General features: G+C 42.6%; 1 protein-coding gene across 6 annotated transcripts in view; it reads left to right on the top strand.

Annotated features, from left to right (window-relative positions):
• GALNT8 (polypeptide N-acetylgalactosaminyltransferase 8) overlaps positions 1-14260 on the top strand; it is a 78713-nt gene that overhangs the window by 39960 nt on the left and 24493 nt on the right. For 4 of the 6 annotated variants that reach the window (XM_055281023.2, XM_055281024.2, XM_063639809.1 and 1 more), the window contains one exon: positions 868-1035. In XM_055281023.2, the coding sequence (XP_055136998.2) occupies positions 868-1035 (168 nt within the window). Of the gene's footprint in view, positions 1-867; positions 1036-3773; positions 3964-6550; positions 9970-14260 lie in introns of those variants that run through there. The other 2 variants (XR_008658071.2, XM_055281020.2) reach the window with 2 other exon arrangements.

Here is a 14260-nt window from a genome sequence, read left to right as displayed (position 1 = left end):
GGCCCTGGCACCATGTGGAAAGTGCAGTCAGGGGACGTTTTTGTTTTTTTGAGACGGAGCCTCTATCTGTCGCCCAGGCTGGAGTGCAGTGACGCGATCTCGGCTCACTGCAAGCTCCGCCTTCCGGGTTCACGGCATTCTCCCGCCTCAGCCTCCCTAGTAGCTGGGACTACAGGCACCTGCCACCATGCCCGGCTAATTTTTTGTGTTTTTTTTTTTTTTTTAGTAGAGACAGGGTTTCACCGTGTTAGCCAGGATGGTCTCGATTTCCTGATCTCGTGATCTGCCTGCCTTGGCCTTCCGAAGTGCTGGGATTACAAGCGGGAGCCATTGCGCCCGGCCGGGACTTTTTTTTTTTTTTTTTTTTAAGAGACAATATTCACATCTATCTTCTTACTTTGCATGCTGCCCTCATAGCAACCTTTTGAGGCATGCACAATAGATATCATTTCCACTTAGTTGAAAAAATGGAGACACATTAATAACCTACTTGTCCAAGCTCACTGAACAAGATAGTGTCAGACCGGGAATTTAAAGGGTTTTCTGACAACAAACCCATAGCTGAGGCCTACAGTGACAGATTCTGGAGTTCAGTTTTGTTTTCTCTTCAAAGACAAGCTTCTTCATCCACGTAAGCTATGATTCTGTTGGAACCCTCCTAGACCTGGCCTTCTCCCTGGATTCAAGGGGAGACTAAGGAGAAGGAAGCAGAGGTGGCTTCATGTTGTCCAGGAAGGTTCAGTGCTCCTGGTGTGACTGGGTGTCTGGGGGCCCCAAGATCAGTCTTCCTGCTCTCCCTCTGGCTAGGGTCTCCTGCTGGCTGAAGATGCCTATGGTGAGTCCTCTGCTTTTTTTTTCTTTTTTTAGAATGTCTACTATCACCTAACTGGGGAGTTCTATGTGGGACAGCTGATTGCAGAGGCCAGTGCTAGTGATCGCTGCCTGACGGACCCTGGCAAGGGGGAGAAGCCCACCTTAGAACCCTGCTCCAAGGCAGCTAAGAATGGACTGCATATACATTGGGATTTTAAACCGGTGAGTGATGTGTTTTTTTTTTTGTTATTGTTGTTTGTTTGTTTGTTTTTTGAGACTGAGTCTTGCTCTGTAGCCCAGGCTAGAGTGCAGTGGTGCAGTCTCGGCTCACTGCAACCTCTGCCTCCCAGGTCCTGGTTCAAGCAGTTCTCCTGCCTCAGCCTCCCTAGTAGCTGGGATTACAGGCACATGCCATCATGCCCAGTTAATTTTTGTGTTTTTGGTAGAGATGGGGTTTCACCACGTTGGCCAGGCTGGTCTTGAATTCCTGACCTCGTGATCTGCCCAACTCAGCCTCCCAAAGCGCCGGGATTACAGGCGTGAGCCACCGCGCCCGGCGAGTTACGTGTTTTTTAAAGGATAGGTATGTGAAAGGTTCAGATTTGATTTGATGGTGTTTTAGGAGAATTACTTCTTGCGGCCCCATGTAGGGAAAAGATTGGAAACAGGGAACTGGGTATGAAACACTGAGTCTCTTGACTAAGGCAGGGATGGTTAAGGAGAAGAAAGATTGGAGTCTGTTGTAGCTGAACAGTTGAGAGTTTGGGCGCAAGTCCTAGCTCAGTATAGCAATTTCCTTGCCCTCTCTGAAGCTCAGTTTCCTCATTATCAAATGATGGAGATGATAATACCTTCTGTATGCGACTTTTGGGAGGATTAAATGAGATAGCGTGTGTAAAGCATTTCACATGGTGCCTGGAGCAGAAGAGTGTTCAATACGCATTAGCCATTGTGATCCATTTATTATTAATGATTATCAGAGGGTGTGGAATACTAGGCTGAAATCTGACAGAGGCTAATGTAGAAGCTCTGCCTTTAACTTCAACATCAAATGACCAAGGACAGGGTGGAGGGAATCTGGCAGAATTCATGTGACGATGACTCGAGGGTCTTGGCTGACAACAGTCTATGGGGAATGCATAATGGATGGGGTTGCTCCAAAAGCTTCTGCACTTTAGGGCCAGTTCGTTAGGAAGAGGCAGTACCTCCTGGAGGGAGCTACTGCTCTGTCTCTGACTGTGTCTCTGAATGCGGTACTATGCTTGGTTCAGGTGCCACACGGACAATCTAGTTCAACAGTTTCTAACTTTTCAAAGTTAATGACCCCTCTGAGAATTCATTGCTAGCTATGGAGTCTCTCTCCAGGAAAACATACATATGAACCTGTGTGCAAGATTTGCTTACAGTTTCAGAGGTTTTTTGCATCCTGGATTAAGCTTCCCTGAACTAGACAATATTGATTAGAAGGAGGAGGGTAATGTCTTCTCAGTCTCTGATGTCTCACTTTAAGCTCCAGTTCTATGGAACTACATGTAATTCAATGAAAATCCAGGTTTCCTCTGACCTTAGGCCTTTCTGCAGGTATCATTCCCTCTCCTCCCGCTTCTTCAGCAGGCCAACTACAAAGTGTTCCCCTGGCCTTAGACGTCGTCTCCCTTGGGAAGCCTTCTATGACCCCAGAGGAGTCGGTCGGGTGGTTCCTGTAAGTGCTCTCAGGGGCGCTTTTGTAGCCCTGGTCTCCCCGTCTCTTGCAATTGTCTGCTCACTTGCTTCTTTTCATCATTTGGCTATGAGCTGGAGGGCAGGGCCTGGGGTTTGCTGTTTGTTCTCTAGCATCTGGCACAACCCCTAGAACATGGCAGGCACTCAACAAATGGTTGCAGAGCAAACGGAAGATTGGCAGGCTGGAGATATTAGCTTGAAAGGCTTGTTAGGCTTATGGATAGAGAAAGGTGATGCTGTCTTCGTGAGGAAAAGGGAGCAGATTTGTTTAATGTCGCAGGAGGGCAGAACTGAGACCAACAGATAAAGATTAAGGAGGCAGATTTCGACTTAATGTAGGAGCAAGGGGAGGACTTACTAAAGGCCTCACAGCTTCAGGTTTGCTACGGAAGAATAGGCTGCTGAGCGTAGTGGTGAGTTCTCCGTCAATGGCAGTCACCAAGCACAGCATGTCTGAGCATCTGGCAAGCCTAGGGTGCCAAATGAGGTTTTGATGTCCTTAGTTCGTGTGAAGAAAACTACCACAAGTTTACTTTGTGTTTAAAAATTAATATTCACTGTATTCAAGTTATAAATGAAAACATTTAATGAGAGTGTGTGTAAAGCATTTAGCATGGTACTCGGTGCAAAGGAGCGTTCAAAGAATCATGATTTTTCTTTAAGCTTTTAAGTTCAGCTTACACATTTTGTTATTTTATCTATAAGCCTAACAAGTTTTGACAATCCCTTTTAAAGAAGATTTTTTAATTTAATAAATTAAATTCCATTAAACATGATGAGCTGTATTTACAAATTTAATACGTTAAATTTCCTTTCTTAAGAACTTCAATTACCTGACTTTAAATTTTTCAGTTCTTAAGTTCTCTTAAATGTTTCAGAAGTGTTTATAAAGTCAGTAAAATTTCACCATCGAGTCACCAATTTAATTACTCAAATACACATTTTAAAATTGCTATCACAAGATTAATCTGTAAGATGCCAATTTTCTTAGATACAAGTACTTAAAAATAGTAAATATATACAGAATCTTTGGCAAGTACTATGTATTTGATTCCCTTAATAGCTATACTTTATCCTAGACCTCCTATGAATTGAAGATACAATGTATTCTAAAGAAATAATATTTTTAGATAAAATTTTATTCTCATTTTTTCATATCTTTTTTTGCTGTTTTTTCTTTTCATGATAACAGCCTACCATTACTAAATAAATAATTATGCATTCCAAACATTTTGAAGGTTGGCTTGCCAAGAAAATTTTGGATGATCGCCTTTTCAGCTGACTGATGCTACTGACAGAAAAGAGATTTGAGTTGGCTGTGAGATCTGGAAGGCAGGACATCCAGGGAAATTGCCAACCATTCTAACATACAGGCTGGGTCCATTTCTATGGCCACTATGTCAAGAACCACAAAAATTGAAAAGGGAGGTGATCATGTAATTTCTGGTGTGTTACCTAATATTAAGTTAGTGTTGAGTGGGTTCACTCCATCCAATCCTTTTCCATCCATCTTACCTCTTAGGACTACAGTTCTTTCAGATATGAAAAATGATACTTGATTGAATGTTGGGCTCTTCTGGTTCTCATTTTACTTTGTAGACACAACTTACAAATTAATTTACTAAAAAGTTACCAAAGAAATTTTCCAAAATTGAGAGGGAGATGGGACTAGATCATCCTTTTGTTTTCTTTGATTTCATGATTCTGTGTTTTGGGTGTACCAGAGGAGGCTGTGACCCCTGTGACTTACAAGAGAGCCAGTGATAGGGCAGGGACCCGGTTCAGGAAGAGAAAGCCTAGCCAGACACATGGACTTTAAATTGAGGAGCACAGCATTGAGATAGTGATGCCACTGAAATAAGGGGGCATTTGGAGAAGGTCATCCATCTTCGGGGTGAAGCAACAGCTCACGATACAAAGAGGGTCTCTGTGAGTAGTGAGGAGAAGGAGAGCACTCATGGTGAGGGGTTGGAAATGTGGTGAAAGAGGAAGTGGGGAAGGAGTGCTCCCACACACCGCTGGTGAGCATGGAGACTGGCACAGCTCCAGAAGCAACTTGCCCACGTGTAGGAAAACCAGACACTCCTCAGAACCCAAACCAACTACAACCTTTTTTAAGGCACTGATTCTCTTTTAGGACAATATCTTTACTTAAAGAATAGTACAGAACATAGGCCAGGATTAATTTAGAAAATATCTTAATACTTATCACAGTGAAACACAAGAAAAAATTAAATGTCCAACAGTAGGGGGGGTTTTGCTCATCTCTTGAACTGAATATTATATAGCCATTCAAATGATGTTCTGAAGAAATCTATTTCAAAAAATTAATAAAATTGGAAAAGATATATATAGAATGTTAAATTTATAAAAAGAAGCACGATGTAAAGACCACATATACAATGTTGTCTTGATGAGTGCTTTTATATACTTTATATATAAAATATTTTAAAATATGTTTTTTATAAATACAGTTCTAGTCCATCATCCCCTCCCCTAAAGCCATCAGCGATCCTGAGGACATGACCTCATGGCTGATCTCAAAGGAGCTGCTCCATGCCCACCTCACCTGCCAGCAGCCCATGTGCCCTGAGCCCTGGCCATTTATTTTAAAGTATTTTATGTATTTGTAAAATATATTTTCCAAGTTAAAAAAGAAGCATCTATTACTTTTGTAAAAGTGAAAAAGAAACAAAAACAAAAATCCTTTAAAAACTCTGACAGGCAGCACCCCAAAATAAAAACCAAAACAGCCAGGTGCGGTGGCTCATGCCTATAATCCCAGCACTTTGGGAAGCCGAGGCGGGCAGATCACAGGCTGAGGTCAGGAGTTTGAGACCAGCCTGGCCAACATGGTGAAATCCCGTCTCTACTAAAAATACAAAAATTAGCTGGGCATGGTGGTGGGTGCCTGTAATCCCAGCCACCTGGGAGGCTGAGGCAGGAAAATTACTTGAACCTGGGAGGCGGAGGTTGCAATGAGCCAAGATCATGCCACTGCACTCTATCCTGGGCAGCAGAGTGAGACTCTGTCTCAAAAGAAAAAGAAAGCAAAACAAAACAAACAACAAAAGAAACAAACCCAAAACCAAAATGTGTAAGATCCAGATGAACACAATTTGAAAGAAACTGGAGGATGTATGGAACACTGTCAAAGCTCATGTCACGTGGAATTTGAGTGGAAATAGAAAATAGACCGCTGACTTTGTCTAAAAGGTCACAATAAATTATAATAACCAAGAGTTATTGAATATATATTTGCGCCATGCAAATGGCAGAGATGAACTAAGATTTGTTACGTGTTTCATGTGTCAGGCCCAAGATTGTCCATCAATATTAACCCTAATTTTAACCTTAATATTAACTCTAAACCCATTTTATAGATGAGATTGACATTGAGACTTGGAGGGATTAGGTAATTTGCCCAAGTCCACATGGTTCATATGTGGTAGAGCAAGGATTCAAGCCTGACTCTGTAGCACTGAAGCCGATCATGTTCCCAGTTATAAACTTTGGCGAAGTCCCCTCAACGGGAGAGGCAGGAAGCTGCCTCAGAAGCTGAGATTCCTGAATGTAGCTTCTGCTCCAGGCCCACAACACAGTTTCCCTGAAGAGGGAGAGAAGCACAAGGTGGAGGTGACCCTGATGGGTCTCATGGGATCAGGGGTGAGGACGTGGAGAGGAGGGCCAAGTTGAGAAGGCCCGCGGTTCTCACAGATGCCTTCGTTCCATGGTAGTCAGTACTGACCCAACGCTTCCATCTCAGGAGGGGCTGAGGGCATCACACGAAGCCAGCGCAACTTCGCCTGGTTGGTCAGTTTGCCATGGGGCTGGTAGAGGAATCACGGGGTGATCTCATCCTACACTCTGCTTCCCTTTCTCCCCTGAATGACTTGTGGAGCACTGAGGGGTCCCTCAAGAATGTGGCTGAGCGCAGCAGGGAGAGCAGGGCTAGAAGAGTTGATGAATTACTGAGGCATTGCAGCACCTTGGCTCTGTCTCTCTTCCCCTCCAGGGAGGAGCTGTCATAAACAGGGACACCAAGCGGTGTCTGGAGATGGAGAAGGATCTTTGGGGTAGCCACATGCTTGTGCTCCAGACCTGTACCACGCAAGTGTGGGAAATCCAGCACACCATCAGAGACTGGGGTCAGACCAACAGCCAGTGATCCTCAGACGGCGCTGGATCTGGGTCATCAACTCTTGCAAGTGGAATGGCTTCTACTCCTAACACTCCCAGCTTGTTTCTCAATGAGAAAGAAAGCATGTGTATGTCTGTTTATGGCGACTTCAGGTGGGACCTATGCGTGTGCCGGGGTGTCTCTGTTGGAGAGAGGAGAGGAAACTCTGATGCCTCGTCCCCAGCTTCCCTGGGAAGGTCGTGATATATATCAAATGCCATTCTTGGAAACTCCTTGAAATAACCAGCATCTTTTGGCTGTTACGTGGGGAGAGAAGGAGGACGATGGAAGTTTATCTTTGACTTCTGCCCACGATGTTTAGCCTTCCTTCCCGACAGCTACTGTCGCCATCTGCCCCACACCTCCTCCCCAGCTCATCTGCTTGGGGACTCCCCAGGCTGCCGGGGGCCATTCCACGTGAGAGGCTGGGCCCTCCTCAGGCCGGCAGCATGACAGCTCTTCAGGTGGCACTAATTCTCCCTCCTGCCTGGACTGTCCTGAGATGCAGAAAATAGATAAGTGACTTTTAAACATTCCTCCATTCATCCTCCCATGGCAGTTTTATTTGGATTATCAATCTCTCCCACACCAAAGAGATTCTGGAGGCTGAGGGGAGGAGAGAAGGCACTTTGACTCATCACAGCTGTCCAGGGGACCGTGTGTTGAGAAGGGTAAGAAAACCCAGGGCCATCGGAGCCTTTCTCTTAGTAGGTCATAACATTTAATGACTTAATTACCTATTCCCTCCTCCTAGTCTTGCAAATTATGGAGAAGATGAGGCTTGAATCAGAGGGACATCGCTTGTTGGGGGCAAAGAAGAGATTGCGGCAAAATCTTAAAACTAGGGATTCTATGGCTGCCCACTGGATAACTATTTTCTACTAGTTAGTGAGTTGGGAAGATATATCTCAGCCTGCCAATTTTTGGCAAGGTCTTGGAGGCTGGTGGGACTGGGCACCATGGTGGGAGAGGAGGTAGGATGGTCCTGTGTGTGTGGTGTGTTGTGGGATTACCCTCCAAGCATGTGCTCCCAGAACCCCTTCTTCAGAGGGCCACTTTTCTCTCTTAGTCCCATGTCAGGGCTGCCTGGAAATGATTTGGGGAATCATTAGGTTTTCTTTAGGCATTAGGCAAGCAGGACAGTGAAGGTACAGAATTTAATCAATTAAAACTTATAAAAATGAACTTTTAAAAGTGTACAGGTTATAAATAGCTTGATTAAAATTTCACTATGAACACTGCCATATCAAGAACTAAAACTACTGCAGATACGATTTTATTATGAAAAAATCAAGGGACAAGATGAATGTTAAGCAAATGTATAACTTCCAGCTTCTGCCTGGCAAATTGAAGGGAAAATGCAGTTCACAGCAAAGTTTTGAAAAAGCATGTACCCAATAGAAAGTTGGATAAAAGACACAATACCCTTAAACATATGAAAAGATGTTTCACCTCATTCGTAGTTAGAGAAATGCAAATTAAAACTGTATTGAGATACTTTTCACTTAAATTGGTAAAAATTAAGAAGTAGGACAGCACATTCTTTTGGAAGGGCTGTGGGAAACAGGCAATCTTATACATAAGGCAAACTGGGATATTTAGCAATATCTAAAGAAACTGTATATACATTTTCTATTCATGCCAGTAATTCCACCTCTAGAGATTTACCTTAAAAATAAGAAAATACTTACACACAAAGTGACTCTTTGCAGTATTCATTGTAACTGAGAAATGTTGAAAAAAAAAAAACGATGTGGCTGAACATCAGAGAATAGTTGAATACCTCCATATAATGGAGTACTGTGCAGCTATGATAAAGGACAAAGACTCTTTCTCTGAACTGATATGGGGTGATTTCCAGTATCTTTTGTTAAGTGGAAAAAGAAAAAAAGTATCCATACTATGTACCTTTTAGGTAAGAAATAAGGGAAAAATATACCTGTATCTGTTCATTTCTGCAAAGTAAAACATAAGAAGAATAAATAAGAAAATACTGAGATTGGTTACAATGGGTGGTGGTGGTTGGAAATAGGGCAGAAAAAATTGGGAATAGGAACGGGATAGAAGGGATGTGGGGAGAGTGACATTTCTCTAACTATATATTTTCTATAGTTTTGACTTCTAGAACCGTGTTATGTTTCAAATGCTTAAAATATAAATATATAAAATCGATAAAATAGAAACCCAAAATGGAGTATAAACAAAAGTAAGTGAACCTAACTATATTTCCATATTGTAGATGAACACATACACACTCACTCATGCACACACACATTGATCACACGCAGCATGCAGCATGCAGATCTTGTTTCTAAATATTTTCCAGTGAAAGGAATTACAAGCCTTTGGAGAAATAGCTAATTTTAGGGCTGGGGCTGGGATATCTTTCTATTTTAGAAAGTTATAAACTGCTCAGAAAATTATAGGGACCTGTCACAAACCACAATGGTCAGGTAGAAGCGGCTTCCACTGGCCAAATCTGGGACAATTTGAGTATTAAGATAAATAACGGTAATTTTAACTGAGTGGCATTAACATCATCAGTTGTTGGACAAACGGATATCATGGGCCTCCTGATATAATGCAAGAAGAGCACAATATCACTTGTATGGTTTTCCTGCCAAAATATAGAACCTGAACCTATAGTCTTGAGGAAACATCAATCAAACCCAAACTGAGGGACGTTCTTCAAAAGAAATGGTCTGTATGCTTCAAAAACGTCAACTCAGGGAAGACAAAGACTGAGGAAGTATTCCAGATTCAAGGAGACTAATGAGATAACTAAATGTCATGTGTGATCCTGGATTAGATCCTGGACCTGAGGGCTTTTTCCCCCTTTGATTGCAAAGGACAGCAGTAGACAACAGGTGAAAGTTGAAGAAGGTTTATTGATTAGATAATAGTATTGTATCCTGATTTTGATCATTGTACTCTGGCTATATAAGAGAATGCTCTTTATTTTACAAAATAGTCACTGAATGGAGTTGAGGGGAAGGGACATTATCTCTGAGATTTTATATAGATAGATGATGGATGGATGGATGGATGGAGCAGTAGACAGATTCGATGGAGGAGTGGATGGATGCAGATAGATAGATAGATAGACAGATGGAACTGGGAATGATCAAGCAAATGTGGAAAATTGAATCTGGATGAATGGTAAAGGGTTTGTTTACAAGAATTCTTTGTACTATGTTTGTAACTTTTCTGTACATCTGGAATTGTTTAAAAATAAAAGAAAAATTAAACTCAAAGAACGCCTGTCTAGATAGACACTACAAATCTCTTCCCTTTTAACTGCAATGATAAGCAATAGCAGCTTAATTCAAGTTTGGTGTACTTTATTCTTTGAGGGAAATCTGTGATTCTCTCACACTTACAGTGAAGATACAGAAAGTTGCTTAGGCTCCCCAGCTTCCCAGAGGTCCTGAGCTTCCGCCAGCAGCTCTGTTCTTGAGGGTCGCCTGTTAGTTATGACAAAGAAGGTATTGATTTGCTTCCTCGGCTCTAAAACCACCTATTCATTCCTTGTCCCAAGATCTACATGGAATTATGCTTATCTGCTCACTGTCTACTTCTAACCTTCATTGGCCAGGACATGTGAAGGTTGTCTCAATGACTGTCTTCAGTCCACTCAAAGGAAACTGTTCCCTTGGCAACCAAGTTAATTATTTATTGACCCCTCTCTCTCTGATTTTTGGGAACATTGGAGCTCTACTGTAAGTCAGTATTACCTTGTAAACAACAGTAAATTCGACAAGTAAACTAGTCAATGACCCTGGAGTATGAAAGGTCACCAAAACTCCAACAGAGAAGTTTGTGTGTTTGATTCCAGCAGTTGGATATCGGAAACTGTGGACCCGTCATTCATTCCCTTTCTTTGGCTCAGAAAGTGAAAATCCCTGGGGCATCTTGCAAATGGCCATTTTCTCCCCATCCCACATTACCTCTCAATTTCCAGATGGCCGTACCCAATTTATCCCCTTATGGGAATAAGCCATGCTATGCCAGCCTTAAAGAACCACAGTTGACTGTTACAAAATGCTCCTCTCTTGTTGGCCCTAAAGTAACAGGCTTGTTCCTTTTGTCATTCCACCTATCCAGAACTAAAATTACAAGGCAGCTTTGCTTTTCTCCCTACAACGCCAAACTTCAAACAGAAATCCCAGGGATGCAACTTGGATCTGTCCTGCTCTTTATTGCAGCCTCTACTTCCCTAGGATTCTGGCACTTTTCCAAAGAAGCAGGGCCTGGAGACTCAGGGATCACTGCCATCATGTGCCTGGTTGTTTCTCTTCTCCAGGCCCTAAGCGTCACCTACATGAGGCTTGAGCATCCCGATTCTCTCTTCAGAGGGAGCAACTTCCTCATCTGTGTAAGACCTAAAGGGTACAGAGCTGTAAGCCATGCCATAATGCATTGACATTCTAGAATTTTAATCTCTTACAGAGTTCCCTCATTTTACATGTGATACATTTTAACAATAGGAAATGTCCTTTTAGCTAATTTTCTAAATTTAAAGAAATTTGTGAAGTCCTTTTATAAAGATTAAATGAAATAGAGTGAGGTCTGTAATGTCAGGTTGAGTTAATTATCACTAGGATTAAAGGGTAAAATCAACTGCTCATGACTTTAAGTTATAATTTTAACAAACACAATTTTTTCCCTCAAACATTTTATGTCTCAAGATTCCAAATCTACCATCTCCTTGGAACTATAAAAACCAAATCTGTGAATATCACCAGAAAGTTCTTTGGCTTCTGTAGCAAAAAAAAAAAAAAAAAAAACAACAACAACAAAACAACAACAACAAAAACTAGGAAGAAACTCAACTTTATATAACAAAATAAGAAGTAGGTATAGTTTTAACTTTAACTAATAAAACCAGATATGTCAACATTCCCTAATATTAGTATTTTCCTTCTCTGTCTTACAAGTCACAAAGGCTAAGTCAGGACTTGTCCTTTCAAAGTAAGTTGTCAATCTTCTTTCACTCTTTGAAGGTTCTTCATCAACTGCTGAGTGAGGCTGGTGGTTCTGCTTCCAGGGCATTTTCTAGCTGAGACTAAATTGATGAAAATGGGCTTGTGCTTTACTGTTGTCACAAGGACTTTGTCCTGGAGCCCCTGAGTCCCAGCTATTCCCCCCTCATCAAGCTCTCTACTCTGCTTTCCAGAAAGCCTGCTTGTGGGCCTTCCTGATGGGTCTGCAGCGGATCTTGACCAGGTTTTCCATATGGGAATCCCTTCCTAGCATTGCTCAGGAAATTCTGGTTTTTCCAAATCCCAAATTCAAAGAAAAATCAGTTGAAAAATGGGGAAAACAGAAAAGAGCTTTATAATTCTCCTGTGAGAATTAAAGTTTTGCAAGTGACATAGAGCTGTTACTGGTTTGATGAAACCATTGATGTCCAATGGAATGCAAGAGCAGAAAACACAGACACAGTCCAAGATTAAGGTTGATATTTTCGAAAACCAGGGCAGGAGTGCAAAGAAAACAAAAAAGCAGTCATGATCTAATCAGTTTAGCATCCTTATATGTAGCAATAGCCATGTTATAAATGTGTGTTTGTGATTTGTCTGCTTGTAATGTTGAGTAATTGTTGCAAATAAAATACATATTAGTATTTTTTATGCATGGTATATTTTATGCAAATATTCATACAAATCTTACGAAGGATATTGTAAGAAATATCAGGTTTTGGAAGCAAAATATGTTCTTAAACTGGCAGTTTCAACCTGTGATTCTATCTAGGGCTGCTAGCCTTACTAGGGTACCTGAATGTTACATTATCTGAATATACAGAATAATGTTTGCTGGAATGTCCCAGAGTTTGAATAAATGCTACAGACCATAGTTTTTATAAGTGTTATTGAACTTAATATTTCTTATTTATGAAATAACTTTTAGATATCCAAAACAATGAGTAAAGAGTATAATTAATTTTAGAAATACTGAAAGAGTAACATGTGATTTGGAGAATTCCTGAGAGTTTTGATTTTTTTACTCCTGAGCCCCAAAGATAATATCTGTTGGGAATTGTTGAAAATCCTACCCTAACATTGCTTAAACCTACCAGGTGGTCTCCTTCAATTTACTGCTCTGGGTTCACCATTAAACAATCAAACATGAATCTTTCAGGTATTTTTTAATAAAAATGTGGTATGTGGTGCTTTTAGATATTTTAATAAAAAATGGAAAACATTTCTTAATAAACCAAGTGTTTCAAAATGCTTTTGAAACAATTAGTTTCCCCACAGCCTTTGTGACCTTCTCATGCCTGTGTATGTGCGGTGCTTGGCTGTGAGAGGCAGGGCTGGGTAGACAGCAGCCCAGGCGCAGTGTCTAGTGGGCCCTCACTGGGTCAGAGTCATCACAGTGACAATCTCCAACAATTAGTCCAGTGAGTTTATAATCTTCAAGAGCTTCTCCCCAGGGCAGGAGAGTTCTGTTAAAGATGGAGTTGAGCAACATGTACCTCCCAGCTTCCTCTGATCCCTGGGGAAAGGGGAAAATCTAAGAAGGCAGATTGCAGTAACAATGACAACAAAAGGAATCCAAGAGTAGCTCCAACTCTAGCATCATAACCTGTGGAACCCCTTTCTTCCTGGAGCCCCCAACCCCAACCTTTACGTGGGGTCCCTTCCCTGTCTACTGGAACTCTTTCCCTAGAGTTTGGTCCCAGATACGGGATAGGTGCCATGGATCCTGTGGTGCAGATGCTCTAGGCACAAATGCTCTGTTGTGCTCTGCTTTTTAAAACCTGGGGCTCTGTCAGTTTCATAGGGGCTGCTCTTGTCCAGCTGGAGCCAGACACTAGGTCACACACAAAAGAGAGGGCTGGAACTCTGGTCCTGGGCAGGCTGCTGTCTTGGGGACTGGCTACCTACCTGGCCTTGTTTGCCTTCCTGGCCTAGAATGCTCGCTCATGAGTTCCCCAGCATGGCATAGGGAACAGTGGAGGTGGACTGAGGGGGCAGGAAAGCACTGGCTTGGGGCCACAGGGGTGGCAACTGCAAAGACAGTTCGGGGGATGAAGGACACTATGGGATGGATGTGGCTGGAGTGCAGCTGCCACAGCGTCAGTGGACAGCAGGGCTTACGAGTGAGGAAAGGGATAGTGCAGGCAGGAGCCACACTTACCTCCAGTAGCCGCTGCAGTGGGCTCAGGAGCCCTGGACAGCCGTGGGAACCTCTGGCGATGGCAGGCAGTGGATCAGTGTAAACATGTCTGTAGCTAAACTTGGGGATTGGCAGGGCAGCGGTGGCAGAGTGAGGCAGGAAAAGAGCCTGTGGCTGCTGCTACTCTCATTCTCCTCCCTGCAGCAGGGTTCTGGAGGCTCTCCTCGCCTCTGCTCACCCTCAGATGGGAGGGCTTTTGTGTGCAGGATGCACCTAGCTCCTGCAGAGCCGGCCCTGGCTGCCCACTGATTTGTGCGCTAATCTGCTTGTGTTCATCTTTCTGTTCAGCCAGAGGGAAGCAACAGGGGGTCTTTACTCAGAAATACTTTGCCCAGGGGACCTTTAATCATGGACAGACAATTG

The sequence above is a fragment of the Symphalangus syndactylus genome, chromosome 5 (genome assembly GCF_028878055.3).
Source record: "Symphalangus syndactylus isolate Jambi chromosome 5, NHGRI_mSymSyn1-v2.1_pri, whole genome shotgun sequence".
Taxonomy (NCBI): Eukaryota; Metazoa; Chordata; class Mammalia; order Primates; family Hylobatidae; genus Symphalangus; species Symphalangus syndactylus.
This window is presented reverse-complemented; position numbering and strand designations above follow the sequence as displayed.